Here is a 25,454-nt window from a genome sequence, read left to right on the forward strand (position 1 = left end):
CTGTACAAAAACAAGAGGTTGTATATAACTATTTTTGATTATTTTTGATATAGCTCACTTATAACTATTTTTGAGAGGAAGGAAGAGTCCTGAATGTTAGAGGTCTGTTCTTGCTGGGGGTGTCTGGCTAGCCCTGTGTGTCTTCCTTGGCATTAATTCTGGTTATATGCATAAAAATAGACAAAGGCCTGAATGAAATCCCCAGTATTTTGGAGATATTTGGATTATAGCGCGGTCATCACTCCAGCAAGTACTTGTATTTTTGGGTTCTTGTCCCGTGCTCAGGTGTGATTAGGCTGAGCAGTGGGGAAAAGTCATTACCGTGGCTTTTAATTTTCTTCCTTTCTCTTAACAGCAATGAAAAGCGGCGACGGGAACAGGAGAACAAGTATTTAGAGGAGCTGGCAGAGCTGCTGTCTGCAAACATCGGGGACATCGACACTCTGAGTGTCAAACCCGACAAATGCAAGATCCTAAAAAAGACGGTTGATCAGATCCAGCAGATGAAGAGGTTGGAGCAAGGTAAGGCGGCAGCCTCCTGCCGCGGCTTGCGGGGAAGCTTCGGAGTAGGAGCGTTCTCCTGGTACCCTGCAGACCCTAAATTGCAGCAGATGACGTAATTCATGAGGAAGCGTGACATAATCATTCCATTCGCAATAATTTTCCTTCTCTTGCTTTTATGGAAAGGGTATGCTTTGTCCTCGTTGCTTGGCTTGTTTAAGATGCCACCTTTGTTTCTGGGGCAAGGTGGCACTTTACTCCATATTTGTGACTCATCCTGAAATTACTCCTTAGATTAAAATAACCAGAAGTGCTTGTTAAGCTTTCGGGATCAGGCCCATTAAGCGCTTATCAGCAATACTGCTATTAACTGTGTGCAGAAACCCCATTTTATGGCCGGGTAAGGTGAAGGACAGCCTCACGCTGTGCGCGACTTGGTGAAGAACCACGTACCCTTGGCAGATCTGTTCTCCTGCCGGATCGGAGGGGCATTAATCCACCTTCCGCCCGTGAATACGGCGCTGTAACCTGTGGACAGAGAAGAGGTGCTTGAAGAAGCCGTATAAAGGTTAAAATTCACCCAGAGTTTCAACTCATGGGCTGAAGTGTGGAAGTCCAAAGGGCTCAAACCATGCACAGGAGAAGGCGTGAGGTGTCTTAAGGAGGGAGTGGGACTTGTTCAGGTCCTCGCGACCCCAGCATCCCTCCTGGAGCTGCTGCAGGTGGGCTCCAGCTCGCTCCGCATCATGCCTGCTGAGGGCTGCCCATCTCCTGTGCTCGAATCCTTTGTCCTTCGTGCAAATACTTTTTCCTTCGTGCAAATACTTTTTCCTTCGTGCAAATACTTTGTCCTTGGTGCAAACAGTTTGTCCTTGGTGCACAAGGTGAATCCCGCGCAGCGTGAGTGCTGAGAGCGCGTCATCCATCAAGTGTTGCCTTTGCCAAAGCTCCCACCGCACGCTCTGAGCGGAGCCGTGTTGCCTGATAACAGATGTTGAATTTTTCCCAAACCCCATGGCTGGGACGTGGGTACGCACATACAGACGCTCCGTAGAATCACAGAAGGGTTTGGGTGGGAAGGGACTTTAAAGGCCATTGAGTCCAACCCCCTGCCCTGGGCAGGGACATCTTCAACTCGAGCAGGTTGCTCCAAGCCCCATCCAACGTGGCCTGGGATGTTTCCAGGGATGGCGCAGCCACCACCTCTCTGGGCAACCTGGGCCAGGGGCTCACCACCCTCATTGGGAAAAATTCCTTCCTTAGATCTAGTCGAAATCTCCCCTCTTTTAATTTAAAACCATTCCCCCTTGTCCTGTCACACGCCAGGCATTGCCGTAGCTCCTCCCAGCTTGCTGTTACTTTAGCACCGACTTTTGGGCCAAGCGTGGTAGCAAAGCATTCAGCTCGTGTTGCCCGGCCTTCCCGATGAACCAGGACGACTGCTTTTAGCTTTCGTTCACGTTGTGCCCGGGCTCTGAAAGGAGTTTGGTAGCGGGTGAGTACGCCCAGGTTCCTGCTCGCTGCCACTTCACTGTTCATTAGTTTTCTTGACATTGCACAGCGGGGCTGAACATTAACCAGGACAAGCACTACTTAAAAATATTATGCCTTGAGCTTTGCTCTGTATTGCCGGCTTATCTCGCGTGGCGCCATATTACGGAAAAAAAGAAACTTCACCTGTATTTGTTCTTAGTTTACTACGAGAGCATTTTACACCAGGCGGGAGGAGAAGTACGGCAAAACATCAGAATATTTGTGGCCAGGGACAATTTTCTGTCCTTGTAGTTATATCGAGTGTGAGACGTTGTGTTTCCCTGCCCGTGTCCCTCCTCCTCCTCCTCTCTGTTTCTCAGCCATAAACCTGATTAATATTTGCTCGCTGTTGAGGATGTGGTTTTGTTGCTGGAGTGTTGTGAGTGGTGACGTACCCTGCAGCGCGTGGCCCTGCTCCTTCCGATGCTCCGTTAGGAAACCCAGCTGGAGGCGTCATTTCGTGTATCGGAGAGGAGCCGGGGAGTTTGGCTTTGCAGTGGTGTGGTACGGCGGGCTCAGGACGTCCCAGCAAATCACAGAATCATAGAAATCCCAGCAAACGATGGTGTTCAGCCCAATAATAAGAAAAACTCTAGAGCACGGGGGAAAATGATGCTAAACCTCGTAGCAGAGCAGATTTCAATGAAAAAACAGCCAACGTCCCGTTATTAATTTAATTAACAATGTGCCAGGCGCAGAGCCGGAGAGCTTGGGAAGGGGCAGGTGGCAGAGCCGGGGGAGTGGGGACATCCCGGGGGGGACACATCCTCCCCGTGGCCAGCCCTGGAGGGCTTAGAGGTCACATCCCACCAGCTTTCCCCCGGCTGCACCTGCACCGTGGGTCGTCCTCAGATTTAACCCGCAAAAGGGTGGAGGAGCCGGCAGAAGCTTGCAGATGGATCGCACGCAGGGGCTGAGCCCTCCCGCCCATCCCCCCGCCTGCTGGGCTGCTATTTAAAGTATGAAGCAAATGCTTTTAGAAAAGATTCCTAGGTCTGGACACCTTCCAATGTTAGTAATGTACAGTTGGCAGAACAAGCGGTTTGCGGCTGTGGCAGCAACCTGAAATTCATCTGCCAAGACAGCAATAAACGCAGCAGAGGAAGAGGCCAGACAGTTAATTTTTCAGCCTTCGTCCGTCCCGCAAAAGTTTTTTTGATTTTTTTCGAGTTGGGTGGTTCGAGTGTTGGAGCCCTGAACCGTGCTTGCATGCAGTCACTTGCCGGGGAAGGAGGAGAAAGGGCCACCAACATCTCCTGGGCAGTTTGGAGGTCAGCAAGGAGAAGATCTCTCTGAGCATCCTGCCTGGGCTCCGTGGGGCAGCGGTCCATCCGTGTGGACCTTCCTCCCCTTTGCCTTCAGGCTGGCATCGTGCCCAGCGCATGGATGCTGGCGGTCCTCTCCTGGGGTGGGTCCTCTGCTGCGGAGCCGTGCCGTGAGACGGAGCTGATGTCCATCCATCACGTGGAGGTGAGCTCACCCCAGGTGGTTTTAGTTCAGCGCTGCTGCGGTCAAAACGTGATGGATGGAGGCAAGCTGGACAGCTTTGCGTCACTCTCTGGCTTGTAGGGTTAGCAGGGGTGATGTAAAGGCCGTTAGAAGAAGCCATCAGGGCAGCGTGGTGGAGCTGTGATGGAGTCAGGAGGCTGCAGGACGGGGAGGAGGCTTGGTTGCTGCGGGGAAGGTGACCGCTGCGTGTCTGCAAACACAAAAATAAGGTATCTTGGTCATACAGGAGAGTACAAAGACAAGCAGAGATACTGGAAAAGCTGTGTTGATGCATGGACCACTGCCGGTTTTGTTCCTTTTCTGTAAAATAATGTAATGCTTGACGCCTACCCTGCAAGTGCTGTGGAGGTTGGGGTGACCCCTGCCCTGAGGAGAGGCAGAACGTCGGCATCCAATGCCCCTGTGACGTCAGGCTCCGCGGTGGCAGGCGGGCTCCAGAAAGGCATTTCCTTTGTTTCCCCCAGATGTCTTTTTTAATTGAACGCCCCAGTTTTGGGAGGTTGATAACCTTTGGTTTATGGAAGAGGCGATGAGCAATGTACAGAGATCTGATGGAGCCGGCAGAGGGGTCATCTCATCTCCCTTGTAGAGCTCCCAACCTTGGCAGCGTCCTTTTTAAGATGAAGCCACCAAGTCTTTTCCCAAAAGCCCTCTCCATTGATAGGCTGCTTAATTTCCTTCCAGAGCAGGAGTATAAATCCAGCACCTTAATAGAATAAATCAAACAGTATTGAGCTTTTCATTACGCCGCCTACAAACTCAAACAGCCGCAGAGGGTTGCCCTTGAAACACCTCCTAAAGGCATTGCAAGCGACTCTACCTCCGCCGGCGTCCAAGGGACCTCCTTCCCCCCGTCCTTCCTGCGTTTGCTCATCGCCGCTCGCTGCCGGTCGCTCCCGCTGTGCCGCCGTATGTTCGGCTTCTGCGGGAATCGGTGCGCGGAGCCGGCAGCTTACCCGGTCCAGGAGCAGCCGCGGCACGGCTCCCGGCCCCGCCAGGACGCGTGGGGTGATGCTCATGAGTTTCTGGTCCTGCGAGATCCAAAAGCCCCAGCAGATTTACTCTCTAATTGCCAAAATAAAGGATTTATTCTGTATTTGCTTGGAGTTGTACAACTCAGCTTGTCTGATGAAGGACCCTGAGCCACGGCGTGCCTTGGCAGTGCGAGGCTTCTCGTGGCGATGGGGGGTCATACGACCCCACGTGTGACACCTTCAGCCCCAGTGAAGCCTGGCTTTTCGGTGGTGGGGCTGCTGAATTTATTCTTATGGATGTATAAGGAGGAAAAAAAAAATCAAATCTTTATTAATGCAGTTTTATTCTCTAATAACGCTACAGAATAGTGACCTGGTTTGGGGATGTTTTCAGAGGGCACCAGGAGACTCAGCTTTCTCTCCCAAATGTGTTAACCTGCAAAGATGACTCTCAATTTTTAGGCTGAGTTACTTTGGACAGGGAGGGGGAGAAGGCTATTTCTTGAGCCTTTCCTTAAATAATTTTCAGGGGTTTTAGGGATAAGAGCATTTCTGTCCCTTCTTGGACTACACAAAAATTCCACAGCTTGTTCTTCTACTGCATGGAGGTGTCCCTCTTTCAGGTCCAGCAAAACCATGGAGTAGCTGTGTCCTCCTGGCATCTTTTTATTTGTTTTTTTTTTCCTGAAGTGTGGCTGTAATAATGACGGGCTCCTTCGGGCAAATTTGTGCTGCTTTGTCACTAGGGAACATCAGCCTGAAAAGATGAGGACCCTTAATTTAAGACCACCCCCCATTTGGAAGTTAACCTACTGGGGAAGTAATTTTCCTTTTGGGTAAATACAGTAAGTTAATTAAGTGAAGTATATGAAATGATTATTGATTTTGGCTGCTCTGTTGCATACGATCATTGGGCTGTCAGTGGCTTTCCTTTAATTAAGTTTCCCTGCTGTCTTGTCATATGCTTAGGTTTGGCCCTGGATTTATTTTGTGATATACATGTGCAGCTTCTAGCGCAGAGAGGTCCTGGGTCCTCAGTGGGACGTATGGAAGCCTCTTCCAAATGAATGCTGGGTTTCTTCTTGGGTTTGGGAATGCCAACACGTGGTGAGCTTTAAAAAGAGAACAAAAAAAAAAAACCCTTGGCTTTGTATTTAGCAGTGGTCAGAAAATGGTGAAGTGGTGGCCTGGGAAGAGGCTTCTCCCACAGCCTGCGATGGTGGCGTGAGGTTTTGGGAGGAGGAGAGGAGGAGACCCTGTCCTCGGGCACTGAGTCAAGAGCCCCTTCTTGTCCCAACAGCCGAGTGTTGTGGTACCTTATTAAAGATCATAAAATTACTCCCATAAAACCACAAAGCGAGTAGTTGCATGCAATGTGTGGATGCAAGTCGCAGAGCCGGTGTCCCTTGGCAAGCTTTACCCCAAAGCAGAGGAGCCCACTGCAGAGCAATTAAGGGCTTTCAGCTGGTTTCTTCTGCCCAGGTCCAGGCTGCCACGTTACCCTCAGTACACGGGGTTTTGTGTCCGCAGCCCCTGGGGACGGAGCTCTGTGTGGACTTCCATTAGCTTTGAGGAAATCTCTAGCCCAAGTCCATGTTACTGTGTCTGCAAAGGAGCTGGACATCTCCAGTGCAGGAGCAGAAGGAGCCTTGGGGACCTTCTCCCTCTCTTGGCTTTGTTTTGCCAGAATAATGTAATTCAAGTCTTTAGGCGTTTATTTTTTTTTCTCTTTAGAATCCTCCTAAATTGTCTGCATATCCATCTTTCGACGACTCCAAATTGAATGCATCTTTCTTGACATGCTTTGAATCACGGGCAGTATTTCCAGTTTCTGAACTTCTCAGATCCTTGGAGCTGCTGCCTCCGCACCGCCAAGGGAAAGTACCTTCTGCGTAACGTGCTCTGCCTTCTTTATGCTTGCGTTATTTCTTGCATTTTATATTTTTGAGTACGCTTTCATTTCAGCTCTTCCCTCTCCCCATAGTGTAATCCCGTATCCTCTTGGAGAAGTCTGACATTTTACCTGGGCGCTGGCAATCTCTTGTCTGGCTGGAACCATCTCATTTCCATAAAGCTTATTTCCATTTCTGATAGTGGTGGTGGTGTTGAGGGCTTTACCCAGTTGGGCTTTGGAAGCCCTCAAGGATGGAGGAGCACAAGTGCTCTGGGCAACCTGCGTCGACAGTTGGCTGGCCTTGTGGTGAACAAGACTTTCCTCCTGTCCCACCTAAACGTCTCTTGCTTCACTTGGACCCATTGCTTCTCATATTCTCACCATGCATTGGTGTGAAGAGCCTGGCTCCATCACCTCCATAACGTCTTGTAGGCATGGGCAGGCTGCTGTAAGGTGCCCCAAATCCATCTCTTCTCCAGGCTGAGCAAACCCCTTCCCTTGTCCTCTCATCTCAGGATCAGGGCTCCAGCCCTGACCATCTCGGTGGCCTCCACTGAACTTGCTCCAGTTTGTCTTACTCTGGGGGCTTAAAACTAGTATCTAGATACGGTGTCCAGGGTGGCCCCGTGGGCAGAGCGGGTTGAAGACAAGAGCCAGTGGCCGCTCTACTGAGTGCAGCTTGCCATCAGGAGAGCCAAGGGAGAGAGAGGTCCCCGGGATGAGCCTCAGAGATGCCCTGCTGCATTCCCATGTCACATCTGAGCTCCTACTTTGGTGGCCTGGAGAGCTGCTCAGGGTGGGTGTTGCCGCCAGGAGGACAGGGTGACAGCACAGCGTCACTGCTGCCTTTCTCCCTCACGCGCAGAAATCGAGATAAACAAACTATTAGGTTCAGAGAATTAAAGTGTAATTTTTGGTGGCTTTTATGTGTTGAGTTGACACCGAGGTCCTTCAGTGGACCCCAAAGAGGACACTTTCATGCAGTGGAAGAATAAAAGGTAGAGTTTTTGCATAGTCAGAGAAGAAATGGAAACCTCTTTACTTGGAAAATGATTAAAAGTGGGAAGGCTCAAGAAACAACCCGAGCTCAGAGTGTCCCAGCGATGTGTTAGAAACAGGAGTTTAGGTCTTAATGTTTGAGGTTTGACTGAAGAGCAAAAGCGAGCAGCAGAATGGCATCTGAGGAGCAAGGCAAGTGGAAATATCTCCTGGAAATGGAGTAAATGAAAACCGCTTTAAGGGCTATAGATTAATTAAAGGATTTTTTTTTTTAATTAATTAATTAAAACCACATTAAGGTTTGTGTCAAATCTAAAATTAGATTGGAATCTCTTCAGGCTACAACTGTCAGCCTGGTGCTGTAGTCTCCTCTTGAAATGCATTGACTTTATCGGAGTTTTCCTGATTTTGTTTGCTTCAAGGGAGGTCAGAAAAGGGGAGCTTTGCTTTTGCCTTAGAGCGGTGTTTTGCAGACTCCGGGTTCCTCCCCGAGGTTGGGAGGGACCTTCTCGGCAAGTGGCGCTGTCGCCGGGTGTTTTCGGGTGCTGGGGGAAGAAAGCTCTTTTTTCATCCCAGACCTGGTGGTTGGGTTAACCCGGATGGAGCTCCTCGTGCTACTAGAGGGAGGGATGTGTGCACACCGCTTTCATCCCGTCTTGGCGGCCAATTTTTCACCGTACGTTAGCGGGCTACAGAGAAAGAAAAACAACCAAACCCCGGAGGCCAGATTAGACATCAGGAGGGAGGGGGAATTCCTCCTTGGCTTTGGTAGGTGCCCACTGAAAGCCCTCAAGTGTGATGCTGATCCAAGGTAAACAGAGTACGAACAGATCCAGTCCTTTTAACTGTTTAACTTCAGCCTTCCAGGAATCCTTCTGAGATTCTGAAGAGGATGAAACCACCTGCTCGTTTTCAGTGGAAATGGGTTTCGGATCATTCCTGTGCCAGCGTTGCCCATTTAATTTGATTTATTCTTTCTTCTGTTTGGTAATTACCACCTTTCCCTAATGTATTTTTATGAAGTTGTTGCTCTTGTTCTCTACCATCGCTTGACTTGTCCAACAAACCGAGCTCTCCTAGGGTCTTGATGTCAGATAGTTACACCTTTCCTTTAGTCAACCTACTTTGTGTACTTCTTCCAATTGAACTTCATTTTTCTTGACTGAATTGCCCAAACTGTCACGAATTTTCTTACCACATCTTACCAGTAGCATTAGGTTGTTGCTGATACCACCTCTGGTAGGCTGGAGGTAACTGTTGGCATCTCCTCTGTCACCTTCATAAAGCCATCCCCAACTTTTAGCCAAAGCTCATTTTCTTGGTTGATGAGTGGGTGACCTTCAAGTAGTAGAAAGTGGGAGAAATTAGCACACTTTAGCAGAGCAATTGGGTAGTTTTTCTACCATTTGGTCCTCTTCCATGTGAATGGGTCAGCCCGCCCTCGAGTTGGTGCGTATTTTCTCCCTCCATGACTGCCTTACCTCGGTTGCCAGAGGAACACCACTGGTGACCTCTCCTCATCCTGGCGGAACACCTTTATTCTCAAAATTGAGTTTCATGGAGCTTCTTGGGAGTCTCTGCTAGATCTTGGTGCTATTCAACATCTCTGTGGATGTGGAAGGAAATACAAAATCATTGCTGGGCCAGCAATGGGCAAACAGGAGTGCTGGGTGGATGGTAACCAGGGAAATGGTGCTTTTCAAGAAGATCTGGAGATCCTGGAAGTGAAGGCAGACAATGTGAACTTGGGTTGTGATGAAAAGCAAGGTGGGCTCCTCTTGGGTGATGTTACGTATTCATGGAGTTGGTGGGACGAAACTGGAGCTCAGGCCTGGTATCCACGCTGGAAGGAGATTGCAAAATCCAGAAGGCAGAGAGGAGAGCCACAGAAATGAGCCAGGGGCTGGAGAAAATGTCTTGCAGCTTGGAAGGTTGAAGAGCTCTGTTAAGTGTATCCGTGGGGGGAAGAAAAGGAGTGGGGACATGGTGATGACACTATAAACACTAACAAGAACGGAAAATGCTGGCTACTAAAGAAGTTTTTAAATCCAGCATAACAGAGAATGACTCAAAGCCAAAGCCAGACAAAAACAAATTAGGACTCGGGCCCAGAGTTACAACTGGGAGGGAGATTGGGGTGGGAACCAGCTGCCAAGGGAAGCGGTGGGTTGCGTCAGGTTTTGGCCAAGCAGAAGTTCAGGGCTCATGGTGGTGGAAGTGGATGAACTTTGATGGCTCTGCGATATTCACGAGGTCAGACTGGCCAGTCCGGTGATCTCTCCTGGCCTTCGTCTCTAAATCTGAATGCTTTCATTTTGAAAAATGCCTCGAGAGCCGGATCCCCATCTGCGGCAGTGACTTCTGCCAGCGCAGAGCCGGGGCGAGAGTCCTCGTGCTGCATCCACATGGGTCCCCCGCCCCACGCTCCGTCCTGCCCCCTTCCCGGGATTAAAACCTCCCTGTTACCAGAGTAATTAATTGCACCTCACGCATGAGTTTGTTGGAGCGGGTTCGGGGAATTTCACGCCCTCCCTTTCTCCGCAGTTTGGTTTCAACGTGAAATGTTAAACGGATTGCATCCCTGCCCACGCTCTCCGCAGACATTCGTGAAGTCTGTCTCTCCGTATCCTCTGGAATCTGTTTTATATCAGGGATTGATTTCAGATACAAACTCCCCCAGGTCAGTACTATAAAAATCTCTGCCTGTGCAGCAACACCAGGGAGCATCCTCTGTATATGTTTATTTTATGGAGCCGTACCACCTACAAAGCATGTCAATAAAATTCTCATCCCTGCTCTGACAGTTTTAATCTAGCTGGCAGCTTAAATATAGACCAAGGGGAAGGGGAGGCTGCTAAGAATTGCGCAGACCTCTCCAAACGGTGCCTTTATTTTAACAAGTGAACATTTGGTTATTACATCCTCAAGCTTTTAAGCATCTCACACTGTCAAGAACTAATAAATCCTTTAGCACCTCGCCGTAAGAAGAGGATCTGATAGGATGTAACAGGCGTGTGGATCATGCGGAGAGTCATAAACCACCTGTAGAAATCACTCCTCCTCCTGCCTTCTGCTGTGCCGGATTAGCTTTTTTTTTTTCCCCTTTTTTTTCTTCTTTCTCCTTGATTCAGTCTCATTTTTAAGAGAGGTAGGAAAGGAGGAAGAAAAAAAAAATCCCCTTTCTTTAAAGTCCTTTTCGTGGCCGTCCTTACCCTTCGTGGAGATGGACAGAACCTATTTTAAGATTATTCTTCCCCCGGGATGGCACCCGAGCAGGATTTTGCCTCCTCTGAGCTTGTCCTCCCTCTGCTCTGGACCCCGGTTCCTTTGGTTTATGATCGAAGGAGGTTCGACCATCCCGTGAGCTGCAATCCCTTAGGGAGCTGGATGAGCGAGGTCCATCCCACCTCTCTTCTAGCAGCCGTGATGGAGGCGTCTCATCTGACCTAGTCGTCAAGTGTCCCGTGCGAGAGAGGGGCTTCAGAGGGCAGCCCACCCCAAAACATCTCTGCAAGTGCCCGTCTCCATTATTGACCCATCAGAGTGCCCGGCGCTGCACGCGTTGCCGTGCCTGAAAAGCAAGAAGTAACACAATAAACCTCTTTCTTATGGGAAAAAAAGCCACCCCATACTTGGAGTCAGCTGTGCGAGTTCTTCTGTTTTCATTTCAGATTTTCCCCTGAACAAACTTTTATAGACCTTAATCCTCCTAACGCTCCTGCGAGCAGAGGAAATAAAGGGAGATTTGTACAAGGAGATAATAGCTTTTATTGTGCCAAGCGGTGTGGTTGGGCAAAGCAAACAAACTTGCCGAGACACGAGTGTAGGAGGTGCAGGAGCGGTCTCGCTCCCTCTGGGGCCACGTTATTCCCTGGTGCCCAGCTGCCGCGCTCCTCATCTGGTTGCTTCTGCTTCCCCCAAGCCCCACGATTTCATCAGGGGGTTGTTTGGTGGCACTTAAATCCTCACCAGAACCTCGAGGAGAGAGCCAGTGACACCATTTGGATGGCTTTAAATGATGTTTCTCACCGTTCGTTTTGCCCATATTATTTAGGAATTCCACGTTCCAGGATGGGTTTTCATTAATTGATTAAACTGCTGGTCTCAACTAACTCTCCTTTAAATCGTTAAGTCTGTATTACGATGAGTGGGGTTGACGGATGCTGGAATGCTGGATCGGGTTCCCCAGGCAGATGTTTGCACTGGGTTTGGTGCAGCTGCTGCACTGAGACAGTGAATTATGTGCGTGGACAGTTTCTTATGGGACCAGGGAACATTTTGGACCATCCCAAATTTTGGAATAATGGATACGGTCCTTAAAAATACAGGTGCGGGTAGGCGCACCTTGGACCTAGGTGCAGAACCCCATCGCATGAGTCTGTGCGGTGTTTCCTGGGGGAAGACGTAGGATGGATATTTATCCTTGTTCCTTGCTCTGCTGGGCACTCGCCGGCTGCGGGATATGGAGCACCCGAGAGCTCTGCCTTCCTGCATCCACTGGGAACAGCCGCAGTTCGCCATGTAACGGCTGCAATGGAAGAGTTAAAGTTCATTTTGGAGGTGAGGTCCTCCTGAGCAGGCTCTGCGCAGATTGACAAGAAAGCGGTCTTCAGCTGCCTGGCGTGGTCTGTCTTCTCTGGATGGCTTCCCATGACACTTGGCTCCATCTTCTCTGGGTGGCTTTCCGTACCGCGTGGCTCCACCATCTCTGGGTGGCTTCCTGTACCATGCAGCTCCCTCTTCTCTTGGTGGCTTCCCGTACAATGAGGCTCCATCTTCTCTGGGTAGCTTCCCATACCACACAGCTCCATGTTCTCTGGGTGGCTTCACATATCAGGAGGCTCCATCTTCTCTGGGTAGCTTCTCATACCACATGTCTCCATCTTCTCTAGGTAGCTTCCCGTACCATGTGGCTTGCTCCTGCCCATCCCTGTCCACCCAGGGGCATCTTGTGGCCCAGGGCTGCACTTGCACTTACTGACCACAGTCACATGGACGTGTTACATCCACCCTTCAGTTCATTTACGCCACAAAGTCTGCCTTTACCTCCGACAGATCCCCCCGAGAGCGGCAGATTGACAGCTCTCCCTTTGCAACCCAGGAGAGACAGATGGGAGGCGCGAGAAAGTCGGGCTCGGAGGAGCGGGGCTGGGGGGGGGGAAGTGCTGCTCCGTGCATGGGAAGCGTCAGCTCCCCCCTCGCCGCGCTCCAGCTTTGCATTGTCTGCACGCTTTGGCAGGCGTCTCCTCGCCGGTGCCGTTCACATATTTGACGTGCCTGCGCAACTTGAGCATAAAGCTGGTTTAACGCTTGACACGAGTGAATTTTTAATAGTAACTTCTCATGGACTTTAGCATGCAAGGCTTCAAGATGCTACGTCTTGAGAAAAGACAGGCTAATTCTTTGCAAAATTAATTAAGTTGGATCGTTAAAAGGGTGTTGCGATGTATTTTATGCCTGCAGAAGGAGAATGAAGGCTATGCCAGGGCTGAATTAAAGTTGTGGGGGGAAGCTACACGTAGCCCTTTCTCGTCTCTGCAGATTTGGCTGTGCAGAGTTGACACAGTTTTTGAAGGAATTTAATTCTTCAGATTTCAGATAAAAGTTTTTTCCTCCCTTTATTCCTTTCCCCCAGCAAGATGGAGATGTTCTACCTGCTTGATCTCAGCGTCGACTATAAAAAAGTCTCGGCTCCTTATGCCTGTTCTCTCCTGTCAGCGTTCAGCGCTCATTAATTTTGCATTCACTCAGCACCGTATAATTTTTCCTGACATTGTTCAGACAACCCGCCTTTTTAACTTAAGACATCTCGACACCATTAATGTTTAACTCTAAAAGGTGTGAAGACAGAAAGAAATACCCTTTTCCTTCTGTCTTAACGGCAGCATGCCTTGCTCTGCGCTTTTCGCCATTACGCAAGGGTTTTATCAGAAGCAGAAAAATAGAGTTTTCCATATAAACTTTGCCAAAGAAAGTGATGTTTGTTGATCGGAGCGGTGTTGGTGGGTTAGTTGTACCCTTGGTGCTGCCGTACGCTGATGGTACTCTTTGCCTTGGGGCATGGGCAGATGTTGCAGGTCCATCTGGAGTCCTTCAAGAGGTGAACCGCTACGGTGTGTGAAAGCAGCATTGGTTGAAGCTAACCCCGGTGGCTTTTGGGTTGCGAGCGTTCACATAGCGTGTTAGGCTTCTCAGCTCAGAAGATGTCAATGATCTTTTTAATCCACTCCAGCAAGAGCTGCAGAAGCATGTGGGCTTGTGCATCGGGTTTCTTCAGGTGGAAAACGGGAGTGTTAATGGGGAGTTGTATCTTCGGCTCGTTAAAGGGAAGCACGGGTCTTGTCCATCCTCCCTGCGGTCCTCACTTGGAAGGATGTCACAGGTTGAGTGTGTAATGGTGGGTTTAGGATGAGGGCAACGCTGGAATGTGTTCTTTGAAATTTATAGTAAGGGTCAAATGGGTTAAAACAAAACCGTTGATTTATTTGCCTTGTATACTCCCGAGGAACTTGGTTGTGAACTTGGTTGTGCCTGTTGCTGGGTAGATACGTGTTTAAAAAAATAACAAAAGAGTTTAAAAGGAAAAAACAGCAAAATTCCTGCCCTCAAAATCCTTATCCTCTACATGGGAAAACGGGGAAAATACCAGTTGGAGGAGCAGCCAAAACTGGGGAGCAGCCCATAGCCATGTGGAAGGTTAACGTTGCTCGAGCTTGGGATCACCAGGCTGAAGACCTGGTACAGAGTTGGGTTGTTGCCTGCCAGGAGTGGCTGTTTCCTGGGGTTGGTTGTAGACATGGTGGAGGTGGTAAGGACGAGCTCTTGGGCTGCAGGCAACGTGGCAAATAGATGGAACCATTGTTGTTCCCAGTACAGCAGCAATGCTTGATTGCTTTTTTTGACTGCTTTTCCAGCCTGGCCATGAAGGTAGCTCAAGTGAGACGTGGGAGAGTGTCAGGATGTCCCACTTTCTTGCCCTCCACTGATCTGTCTCCACCGTTGGCTTTCCTGATGCAACTGGAGTGGCCACCAGCTTCAGTCCTCAATCCTTACCATCCACATGGGCACTGGAGCCAGTTTTATACACCTCGAGGGCTTAGTTTCCTCCCTTGACCATGTGCCTGGTGAGATGTGTCCTCCTCACGTGTGCATTTTTGCATGTGCATTGATGGAAGAATAAGGGTTCAAGATGCGTCTGAAGAACCACTTGGATGTGTGTCGGTGAGGATGTTCTCTGAGATGGCAGAGAAATACTCAGGGCTGAAGCGAGCGCTGGGTTCCCAGCTCTGGAGGTGCATGGGTTAATTTTTTAAGGGCCAGCGTTGGAGTTCGGTGGTGAAGTCAGGACTTCATCTCTAACTGGGAAAGAAAAAAAAAGAGAGAGAGCAAAAGCTGGTTGACTGCTGGTTGTGGAATAGGGCGAGGGGATAACAACACCCCCCAAAAGCCACAAAAATGAGACTATTTTAGAATAAGAATTTAAAATGGGTAAGGCAAATCTCCTCTAAAAATGCCTTTTTCTCTGCTTCAGCTCTAGGGGGAGGATGAGGTGAGTAGCTCAGGTGGAAACATCTCCATCCTTTGCTCCGTGGGATGGATCTCACCCTGGTGTCCCGGGCGCTCCTGCGTGGCGTTATGGGTGGTGCCCCAACGGTTGGGGAGCACCCTGGGGCTTGTCACCAATAGACCATCGCGACGGATGGTGTAAAGCAGGCGAGCGCTGGGCTCTGAAGGAGCCGTGCTGATTTCTGAAAGCCAAGATCTGCTTTTCTATTTCTTGCACTGGTATTTTCAAGCTCTGAATCTCACAGATTGTATTTTTCCACAGTTTTTTAAATTCATAGATCAGATAATTTCCTTCCTCCTACTAGAATAAAAAGTTATACAACCTAAGAGCTGCTGATTTCCATACAGCGTTTTAGAGGAATCTGGTATTTGTGGAAGTGAAGAAGGGAGGACTCTGGGCTGGGTTTTCTGCATCTGCCTCCGTGTGAATATGCTGACGTTAAATAAGTGGGCGTTGGGCAAATCTCAGCTTCCATGGCTTGAATTTTGGTTTAGAGTACCTCCAAAGAAGCCATCGTCGCTGCGGTCCAAGCATGTACCCTGTAGGCTATGTAGGATGGTCTTCCTTGAAGTTGGCTTCATCCCCCAGTTGAGGTTGGATCCTGCCCTACTCGTTGATCCCTGCTGACGGGGAGGAGGGCGCTTGGGCTTGCTGGGACTGGAGCCTGAAGGTGAGCTCAGGACCTCGGGCCAGGACACCACCACCACCAGCCAGTGATGCTCAGAGCCTTTCCCCCAACGTGTCCCTAACCTGACAGATAGACCCAGAGCCTTCCTCTTTGGGGACCATTTGAAAAACATGAAAGAATTCCCATTTCTCGGGTCAAGATCCCCTTACCGGCTCTTTTCCTCTATCAGTGCTCTTGCCTTTTTCTCCTCTCATGGCTTTTTTAGACCAATGTTTTTCTTCCTCCACTGGAAGGTGCGCTTGGTGCACACCTTCTGCCAAGGAGTTTATTTTCATGGCGTTTTTTTTTTCCTGTTGGGTTTGCTGGACTGATGAACCTCATAGTAGGCACTAATTAATGGCACAGCTTTCTGTCGCGCTCTCGGTCCGTGGGTGCACCGAGTCTGTTCCATCTGATTTTAATTAAGTAAAAATCAAAGCTCCTCGTGTGGGAAAATTACAGATGTGGACTTTTTTGCCTTGGTCATCTTTTAAAAAGCAGATAGAGCAGATCCTGGCTGAGATCCGGGGCGTTCAGCCGGCACGGCCCCCAGGGAGGCTGCGAAGCTGTGTCCTACAGGACCGGGACGGGGAGCCATCATGCCTGGTGCTCCATCGTGGTTTCCAGGTGTCACATCAACTTCTCCATCTTGCCCAGCTCTATCATCCTTGGTACCCAACACGCTCTGAGAAAGGCTGCATGTCCTCCTCGCTTGGACTTCTTGCCTTTGAGCTGTTGAATTTTTAATAGAAAAATCAAAACCCAAAGACTTTTCTGGCTTCTATCGTAAAAAAAGAAAAATGAACATTGCCCTTGGAAATTTTGGGTTGAATTTTGAGCCCTTGGGGAGCGTGGGGCAGTGTTTGGTCCTGACCGTCATGCCCACAACCATGGGGCTCCTCTGGGGCTTCCTCGGGGGGTGGCAGCGAGCTTCTCGCAACTCAAGGCAAAAGTTTTGTGCTGGGCAAGTGGAAACAATTATTCTGATTTTCTGTGCCCATGACGTTTCTCAACAAAACCCTGGTTTGAATTTTTTTTTATAGCCTGGTTTAGGAGGCCCGCGTGCAATATATTATTTTTCAGCTATTCCTTTCTGGGGAATAAAAAAGCGTTTCAGCTGCAAAATTTTAGATGAAGAGCAGAATCAGACAGCTTGTATTATTTGAATTTGAAAGTGCGGATTTAAGGGCTGGAGGGACCATGGGAGGTTGCTTGCCCTGGGTGCTATGGATGAAGCTCCATGTGGTGGAGCCTGCAGGGCTGGGGTTGACTTCCCAAGACACGGCGGATGGACATCAATGCTGGACATCTTCTCCCCTCCACCTCTACCCCCTTTACCCCCATTTTCCTTCCTCTCCCACCTTATTCCTTGGAGTGGCTCTGGGCTACCGCCCTTCCCTGCCCTCCTGCCATCGCTCCGGTGGCACGTCCTCACTTCTTCAGCCCTTTGGAGTGCAGGTGCCCTTCTGGCCGCAGGGCTTTGTTGTGTTTTGGGTAAAAAGCAGTATGTGGCTGTGGCTCCCACCCCGCGTGGCCTCAGCGTTGCTCTGGGGAAGGTCTCCAGCCGTGGCTGCTGGAGGAGGTCACAGCTCCTCTCCAACACTTATTTTTTCCCTACCTTGGATGTCCGATTGTCGCCCTGCTTTGGGTATCTGATTTTCTCCAGGTGCAAGGTTTCAGGTACAGAGGTCTGGAAGTGGAGGGAGGCGAGCGCAGGTTCCTGGGGGTGGTTCTGCTGTGCCACCAAAAGTGGTGACAGAGAAAGAGCAGAAGACCTGCCAAAGGGATGGAGGCAACTAAGGCGAACTAGGGAGGTTGGGGAAATAAAAAATAGTAATGCAGAGAGGGAAAAGTGACCAAGAAAAGGGAAGCCACCACTGACCCCACACCTGTGCGGGCGGGTGGTAGCACCTGCTTGCCAAAGCCACGTCCTTCAGCTTAGCTCCACGTGGTGTGGTTTAGAGGCAGAGGGTCTGAGACAGTTTTTAGAGGGGTGCATGTTGCACCGCCTCTTTTGGGGGAGCAGAAATGACACCCCAGATGAGCCGTTTGCCTTTCCCCTGCGTGCTCTTGGCTTTGGGCTTTTACTTAAAAAAAAAAAAAAAGGGGACATTCTATGCTGATGTCTTCTAAAATCAGCGGGGAAAACGCTCTGAACGGGTCGGCTGCCCATCCCCACACCTTGACTTGCCGCCGTACCCCTACCTGGGCTGCACCCCCCCATTTCAGCAGCTTGTCACCCCACCGCCAGCCCTCACCTCGCCTCCCACCCCTGTTCCCTCCCCCCAGCGTTGCTCCTTGCCTTCCTTCCACCGTGCCGAGCCCGGGAGGAGCCGCACGCCGAGAGCGTCCTGGCCGGCAGCCCCGGACGCAGCTGGGTACCACCGGGCTGGGGGACGGGGAGAGCAGCTCTCAGTGATGCGAAATCTGTTCCCACCGACTCGTGCTGCTGCTCATCGCTTCCAGCATCGGGGCATCCGAGCGTATCGTGCCTTTCCCAGTCCCGGCGTGCTTTAGCAGCATCCTCCATCCCTCACCGGCCTCGTGCCTTCCCCATCCCTTCTTCTAATCCTGCAAAAAAACCCAAGCGGCTTCAAGCCAGGCGGCTCGTGTGGCTGCGACATAGCGGGGCTGAGCTGGAAATGTCACCTCTCCCCGTGCCAGGCTTGGCTTGCGCGGGGTTGGCACGGGACAAGATTTGTTTGCAAAGTGACCGCGGCGTTCCCAGCCACGGCAGTGGGCATCGGGTCCCGTCGATGGTGTCGGGTGACCCGGTTATAACACACTTCTCTCAGGGTTTCAAGTCCACTGACCTGATGTTTTTGGACTCCGCGGCTCCTATAGACTCCGGAGGCACCCAGACATCTCCCTGCCTGTCAGGAAATCAGGGTGTAATTTGAGGAATGCGTTTAAAACAGCTCCTCTCTGTGCTGCAAGAGGGGAAAAAAAACCCCCACCCTGCTTTAATCACGTTTGCAGCAATTAGGTTCCAATCGGGGCCGCCGGCGTGCCGGGCTTCGCTTGTGCAGTGGGGATTTACGATGCCCCAGGCTGCCGAAGTCCCGCGGCTGGATCCCGACAGCCTCCAACGGGGATCGTGTGGCTCCCGTTGTTGGTTTATTTTCACGTGAATCTGTCTGTCCGGCTTAATAATGAGATTATGAGCTTGGGAAACTGGGAATTTGCTCTGCGTGTGGCTGTGTCGAGCGCAGGGGATGCCTGGCCTGCGACCAATGCTCCCCGAGAGCATCAGCCTGTTGCCGGCGTAGCAGAGCCACCGCCGCGACGAACGCTGGGAGGAAAAGAAAATTGAGATTATTGTGTTAAGGTGCAAAGCAGCGGCTTGCACTTAACGTATTCCTTGCGTGCTCAGGATGGAAAAGCTAAAGAGCTGTGTTGAAAGCAGGTGAAGTGAAGTGCTTAGTCGGGATGCGCTGAGGCTTCGGAGGAGTTTTGCGTCGCTGGGATGTGCCGCGCCGGAGAGGGTGAGCGGGAGCTTTAAGGGATCCGTCTGCTCCTGCGTCCCGGGGCTGTGAAGGTGGGAAGGAGAAGGACTCACGTGGTGATGGAGCATCCATCTGCTGGTTAATCCTCCTGAATAACGGGCTCGGAGCCGGCAGGTGAAACTATTTCACTAAAACAGGAGGAGCATCCCACAGCCCAATTAAAAGATTAGAGCTGAAAGCCAGTGCGTTGCCTCTAAGTGCATCAATTTATTAAAAGCAGGAAAAAAAGCGCCGTTTCTCATGCTGTGGCACCCGCCAGCTCCCCGCGGGCTTGGGTGCATGGGAAGCTCTTCCATCCCTGGAAGGGATTTGGGTGTTTTCCTCGGGAAGGTGCTGCTCCTTCGTGATTCAGGCACGCGGCGGCGCCGGGCGGGATGCAGGCATGGCTGCGCGGAGGCGGCTCGGGTGGGATGGATGCTGGTTTTGGCTTGAAACGGGGGAAACTGAGGCACGTGGGGATGAGGTGAGCTGCCCACAGGGGGCTGTAGCAGGTCAGGTATTTTAGGGTTGAAGTCAGACTGTTGCTTGAGCATCCAAAACCTGTGTGTGTGGGCTGGAAACGGGGTACACGTTCCCTGTTGTTTTCGGGACGGTGCCAGCAGAGACGAAGACACGACCTTTTTCAGTTGATTTATTTTCTAAAGAGGAAAGAGGAGCCGCCAGGTGAGAGGGAAAGCAGGAGCAGAGATTACCCGATAAATCGGTGGGGGAAGCTGGCGGCCCCCTCCGCAAGAGCAAGTGTTGAGCAAACGCTCTGCCGGGCTCGCTCCTCCCGGAGCTGCGTTAGGAGCGAGGCACGGGATGAAGGACAAAGTCAGGAAAGAGAAACATCCAAAGGGAGCTTGAAGAGAGATGAAGTCCTTGGAGGACGCAGGGGTGAAGAGCTTCAAGTGACACAGCTGTATGTTTTGCAGCTGCGATTTGATGCTGAGTAATAAACCTTGCATCCCGTGCGCTGCAGAACAGCAGATGCAGTTTAGCTTTTGCTTACGGACAATTCGGGGGACCGGCTCCCTTGGTGCTGGCATGGTCAGAAACGAAAACCCAAGTGTCAGGAGACATGAGCAGGAAACCTCCGGCAGTCCTGGAAACCTCTTGGCTTGCACCTCCGGCACGCACGCTGCTGCGCTCGATGGATGTTTATCCCCAGAAAACATCTTCCCTCTGGGAAGGGACCAACAGAGGCTGGGCAGAGCTCTTTGAACAGCCTGCTGTGTTGTTACACATCTACGTTTGATTGATACACATGTTTTTATTGATGCACACGAGGGATTGCAGGTCCTACGCGAGGCACTGTGGGTTGAGGAGCCTTTTCCCTTGTCCTGCTGGGCGATAAACTTCACAACTTGCTGCCGTCCCTCTTAAAACCAGTTCAGGCAGTTTTCTTCCTCTGGCTCCCAGTGTTTAGTCCTTGGGATTTTTCTGAGCATCCCTTGGGTTTCCCAGCAAACCCCAGGACTGTTAGCTCTGCCATGCGGGGAAGCACAGCCCGCGAGGATGGGGCTGCATCCCCCTGGACTGGGCACGTCGTCCACGAATCGCCGGCTGCATCCCGGCCGCAGCATCTTTCTTTGTACTAACAATTAACAGTTACACAGAAAGAGCACGGCTTCATTTTCAGCTGCTAGGCTGAATTTGTGGTTCTGGTACCTGGGAAGAGCTTGTAAATGGTGTAAAATTAACAGAGGACCAAGTTTCAAGTCATTTTTCAGCAAGCCTCAGAGAGTCTTTTTCATTTTTAATCAAAACGTGCATCGAAGCTGTCCGTCTGAGCTTGGACCGAGGATGCTCTGGGACTCCTGTGCTGTTTCGCATCCTGCACGGCTGATAACGTCCCTTCCCAGCGCCAACGGGCAGCGACGTGCGGCGGGTAATACCCTGCCCCTCCGGCTGTCCCCAGGAGCTGGAGTTTTCGCATCTCAGAGCAAAATATGGCTGAGGCAAAAAGCATCCGCAATCTGAGACGTCCCTGCTTTCCACTTGCTGAGTGATGCCCGATCAACGAAGCCGGGATCCCCTCCGTCAAGGTTTAGCTCCCGTTTGCCTCTTTCTGTTCTTATTCCACCCAAACTGTGTCATTAAACAGTAATTAATCTCCTCTTTGCAAATATTACAGCCCCGGCCGGGGCTTGCGCTGCCAGCCCCCCGAGTCACTCCCAGCCATCAGGGTTTATTCTCAACTGCATCCCAGGAAGACGGGGATGCTGCTCTCCCCATCCTTCCGGGATCGCGTCCGGAGTGGCTAAGGGACTCTCCTGGCTTTCCCCGGGGAAAACGGTCATGGATGTGGAGGAGCAAAACACAACACCAGCGGCATCGTGGCTCACTTGCCCGTGATCGCTGGCTTTATCACATCCCACTTGCCGCCCGCCTTTCACTGCTGGATTTATCCTGAATTCCTCGGAGTAGCTGTGCGACGTGGCTAGCACCTTTTGGGGGAGTGCGAGATAAATAACAGGGCCCTCTCTCCGCGTTTTTTGGGTCGTTTTTTTTTTTCCCCAAAGGGATTATTCAGCAATGCAGCTCCTCCAGCAGCATCACCCGCTCCGTGTCGGATGCTCTCCTCCCGTCCCCGTCCCCGCAGGCTCCCGGCTGACCGGCACCCGGGATGCTCCCTGCACATCAGTGGTACGAGCTGCTGGTTTTTCTTCATCAGGATTCCTTTGGCACAGCCTGTTTTCCTTTAATTCCTCTCGGCAGTTATTTCTTAAAGTGTTGTCCGAAAAGTTCCAGATTAAATACTGTAGCTTGCGCTAAACTGGATCTACCGTTTCCTTTTCAAAATGTTGATTTTGGAGGTCTCTTTCTGCAGGCTTCTGCCTAAGACAGGTTTTTCCTTCCTGCTAGCAGTAGGTTGTGATCTAATTAGTGCCTTTATTTTATCATAATTAATAAAAAATTATAATAATGTCTTCACAGGACTGAGGGATGAAATGAAAATGCTGGAGTTTTTTGGTGCATTGCCTGTGTGACAAGCGATGAATAATTTCTTTATTATTGGGAATAATTCAGTAGTAAACTAATGGAAGGGTTTTGGCTGAAATGTCCCTTTTCCTTTGCTACAGAGAAAGCGGCTGATGATGAAGTCCAGAAGTCTGACATCTCGTCCAGCAGCCAAGGGGTGATTGAGAAGGAATCTCTGGGACCTCTGCTTCTGGAGGTGGGTGCTAAAACGTTCTTGCTGCTGCTGCCAGGCTCCCGCTGCTGCCCAAAGCAAAGCGGCGCTCCGAGAAAGTGAAACACGGAGCAGGAAGGCAGCGGGAACATAGCTGGGATGCTCTAAGCCCAACCGCATCCCTGGCCTAAGTTGTAGGTAAACTGATTTTGGCCCTTCGAGTTTGGAAAGTGAGTCTTAACCGCGCTCGCTGGAGCTCGGGCTTTGTTAAGTCGAAGCTGTTCTGGATAGTTTCTTAATATCAGCATTAAAATACTGAGTTGCTTCTAAATGGGGATTAAACTGAGCCCGCGTCCTCACTGGGGGGTGAGTTAGGTAATGCGGATGGATGGTTTTCAACAGATTTGAATCCTTCTGTCCTCTGGAAGATAGGGAGGATGAGGAGGGCGCTCCGCATTTCGGTTGATGTCAGGAAATCGGAAATAATCGTATCTCAGGAGGAAGGTCGGAGTTGGAGCTGACGGGACCATCTTGTATGGAGAAGGTTATTGTATGAGGGTTATTACATTATATCACAGGCCCCAGGGGTAAACTTCAAATCCTAAATCGTTCAGCCGGTAATTTCCCAGGGGGTTTTGGGGTTGGGGCTGGGGGGTTCCTCCCTGGGAAGGGCCAGCCCCGCCTGCTTGCATTGAAACCGCCTGATAAGATTACACATTCAAAGACGAAAAGGAAGCAATATCCTCATCCGATTCATTTAATTAACTGTAGGAGCGTAATTACTGACATGACACAGGCCGACGATGTACTCTGTGGTTTCTGTTGGGAGCCCAAGAGCTGGGAGGTGAAATGTGGCATCATTTTTGGGACAGAAAGCCAGCCTGGCTTTCGGGATTCCTGAGGAGAGAGGCTTTCCCTGGCCACGTTTTTGGGCTCTTCTGTATCTCCGAAAGATGCTGGGAGACCTTGGGGTGCTGTGTGCTTTCCCAGTCCTGTTAGTCCCTCCTCGTACCACACTGGTCTCCCCTGAGCCCTGGAGTGAAGGTGTCAGAATTAATAAAACTCTGCAAGAGGTGGCTCTGCAGCTGGAGGAGTTGATGCAAAAGGGATGGATGGGAAGGGAGTCGGCGTCAAAGGATGGGTCTGACTCGGGGAAAGGATGGAAAATGGGTGCTGGAAGCACGTGGATGGAGTTAGTGGGGAGTTGACGGCTTGGTCTAACAGGCAATATGCAGAAGGAGATCAGAAATTAGGCTGGGAAAGGCACGTGGGTTTTGAGGGGTGCGTTGGGTGCTAGAAACGGGCAAGGGAATATGAAGTCATGCAGGAGAAGGCGGCAGATCCTCAACAAAACCCTAGTATTTGGGTTATATTGGGAGAAGGCATCCTGCGGGAGCGACGGCAGAGCAAAAGAAAGGGTGAGAGAGAGAGCAGCGTCCGTACATTCGCAGTAAATCCACATATTTGGCAGTGCGGTCTTGGGAATGTGCCTTTACATAGCTTAAATGATGGATGTGGGGCCGGCCAGCTCACGAGAGCATCGCTCCGCTGGGGGAGATCCCCTCGTGTCCGTGTCCGTGTCTGTGTCCGTGTCCACACATGGGGATACATGGTTTGCTGTGGCCGGGAGCCCTGGAGGTGGCCAGCCCCTCGGGTGATGGGGAGCAGAGTGCCTCAGGGCAAAGAGGGGGACAGCAGCACATCGGTAATAGGAACGGCCCCGGAAGACCTAAGGTCTTCATAAGGAAAGGACATTAATTAAACAAGCCAACTCGTGACTCAAAATCACGCTCCGTGCTTGGGTCGGGCGCGGATGCGTCCTTTCTGCGGGAGGGAGCGCAGAGGTGCGTTACCGCTCAGTCGATGCCGCTTTGTAAACAACCTACCCTGTATTATTTGCTTTAAAATCCACGTTTAGGTTACGGTTATTACCTACACAGGCTGAGGAGTAATTTCCCAATCGGTCTCCTCGCGTGTGAAGCCCACGCGTGGGAGATGCTGACCCTAACCCGTGCCCGTGCCACGGGGCATCCGGGCTGCCTGAAGCACGTTGAGGATGCCAAGCCCCCACCACGCTGAGTTTATTTTCCGTGCGGATTGACTGCGAGAAAACAATTAGTGGTTTCACTCGTCCCCAAGCAATCCGCAGCCTCCTGTGCCTAAAAACATTCCCCAAATGACTTCCAGCTTCTTCTGGGGGCCCTGGGCTCAGGCGGGGTGTTCAGACCCCGGGAGGTGGAGATAAAAAGGGCTATTAAAAAACATCTCGTTCATTTTTAGGAAGTTTTTCTTTTTGCCTCTTGACCTGTTGTTTGAGCTTGACTTCCGTAAGCAATGGAGCTGATAAGGTAATTTAATATTTTAAACCATGGAGAAGCGGCCGGTGTCGCTGCTGGGGGAATGGGGGGTGTAGGGCAGGCGCGCAGGCTGGGTCCCCACCGGCTGCCACCTCGGGGCTCCCCTGCCCCTTCCCTGCTCCCCCGGCCCCCCAAAACCAGCATCACCTGGCGAAAAGGGTCCAGGTGGGTTTAGCATCCAGCCTGGGTCTCTTTTTTTGGGCGCCCGAAGTGCAAAGGCTGGTTGTCTTGGCAACAGCTGGGAATAAGGAAAATTGCAGCCGATTTGCCAGAACCATTTTGACAGAAGATTTTCTTTCTTCCCCCCCTTTTTTTTTTCTTCTTTTTTAAATGCTTCCTGTTTCTTGCACTTAATGTTGCTCTACGGCAAAACCTGGTTTTTAGAAACTGCATTTAATAAGGCCTTGGATGCTCTCCATCAGAGGACCTCTCTGCTGGCATGGGCGAGCGGGAGGATGGGGAGGAGAGGGCGATGCTGCGGGTACCAATTTTTGGGCATCCTGAGTTTCTCCTGTCCCTGCACCGTCTCCCACTCAGGGATATGGCCAGATCTAGTTGCAGGATCACGATCCAACAGAGCTTGATGTTGATGAGCAGGAAAGGAGGAAATAGGCTGCAGGAAAACCTGCCTGGATGAAACAATTTAGGGGATGGACACTTGGAAGAGCGTAAATCAGCGATCGGCCTTCTCAAGGGCTCCTCACTGCACTGGGCTCCGCCGCTCCGAGCTTTCTGGAGCACCGGAAAGCGTTACGCGCCTGTACCGTGGCAGTGAATTAAAAACCTTGATGGTGTCCTCGTTAAAATAAGCGGATGTTGTATCATTGAGTCT

At 50.9% G+C, this 25,454-nt stretch overlaps 1 protein-coding gene across 11 annotated transcripts in view; it reads left to right on the forward strand.

Moving 5' to 3' along the window:
- NCOA1 (nuclear receptor coactivator 1) overlaps positions 1–25,454 on the forward strand; it is a 185,750-nt gene that overhangs the window by 125,384 nt on the left and 34,912 nt on the right. For all 11 annotated transcript variants that reach the window (XM_074582241.1, XM_074582245.1, XM_074582242.1 and 8 more), the window contains 2 exons: positions 356–522; positions 22,216–22,310. In XM_074582241.1, the coding sequence (XP_074438342.1) occupies positions 356–522; positions 22,216–22,310 (262 nt within the window). The remainder of the gene's footprint in view (positions 1–355; positions 523–22,215; positions 22,311–25,454) is intronic.

Source organism: Larus michahellis, chromosome 3, assembly GCF_964199755.1.
Source record: "Larus michahellis chromosome 3, bLarMic1.1, whole genome shotgun sequence".
Classification (NCBI taxonomy): domain Eukaryota; kingdom Metazoa; phylum Chordata; class Aves; order Charadriiformes; family Laridae; genus Larus; species Larus michahellis.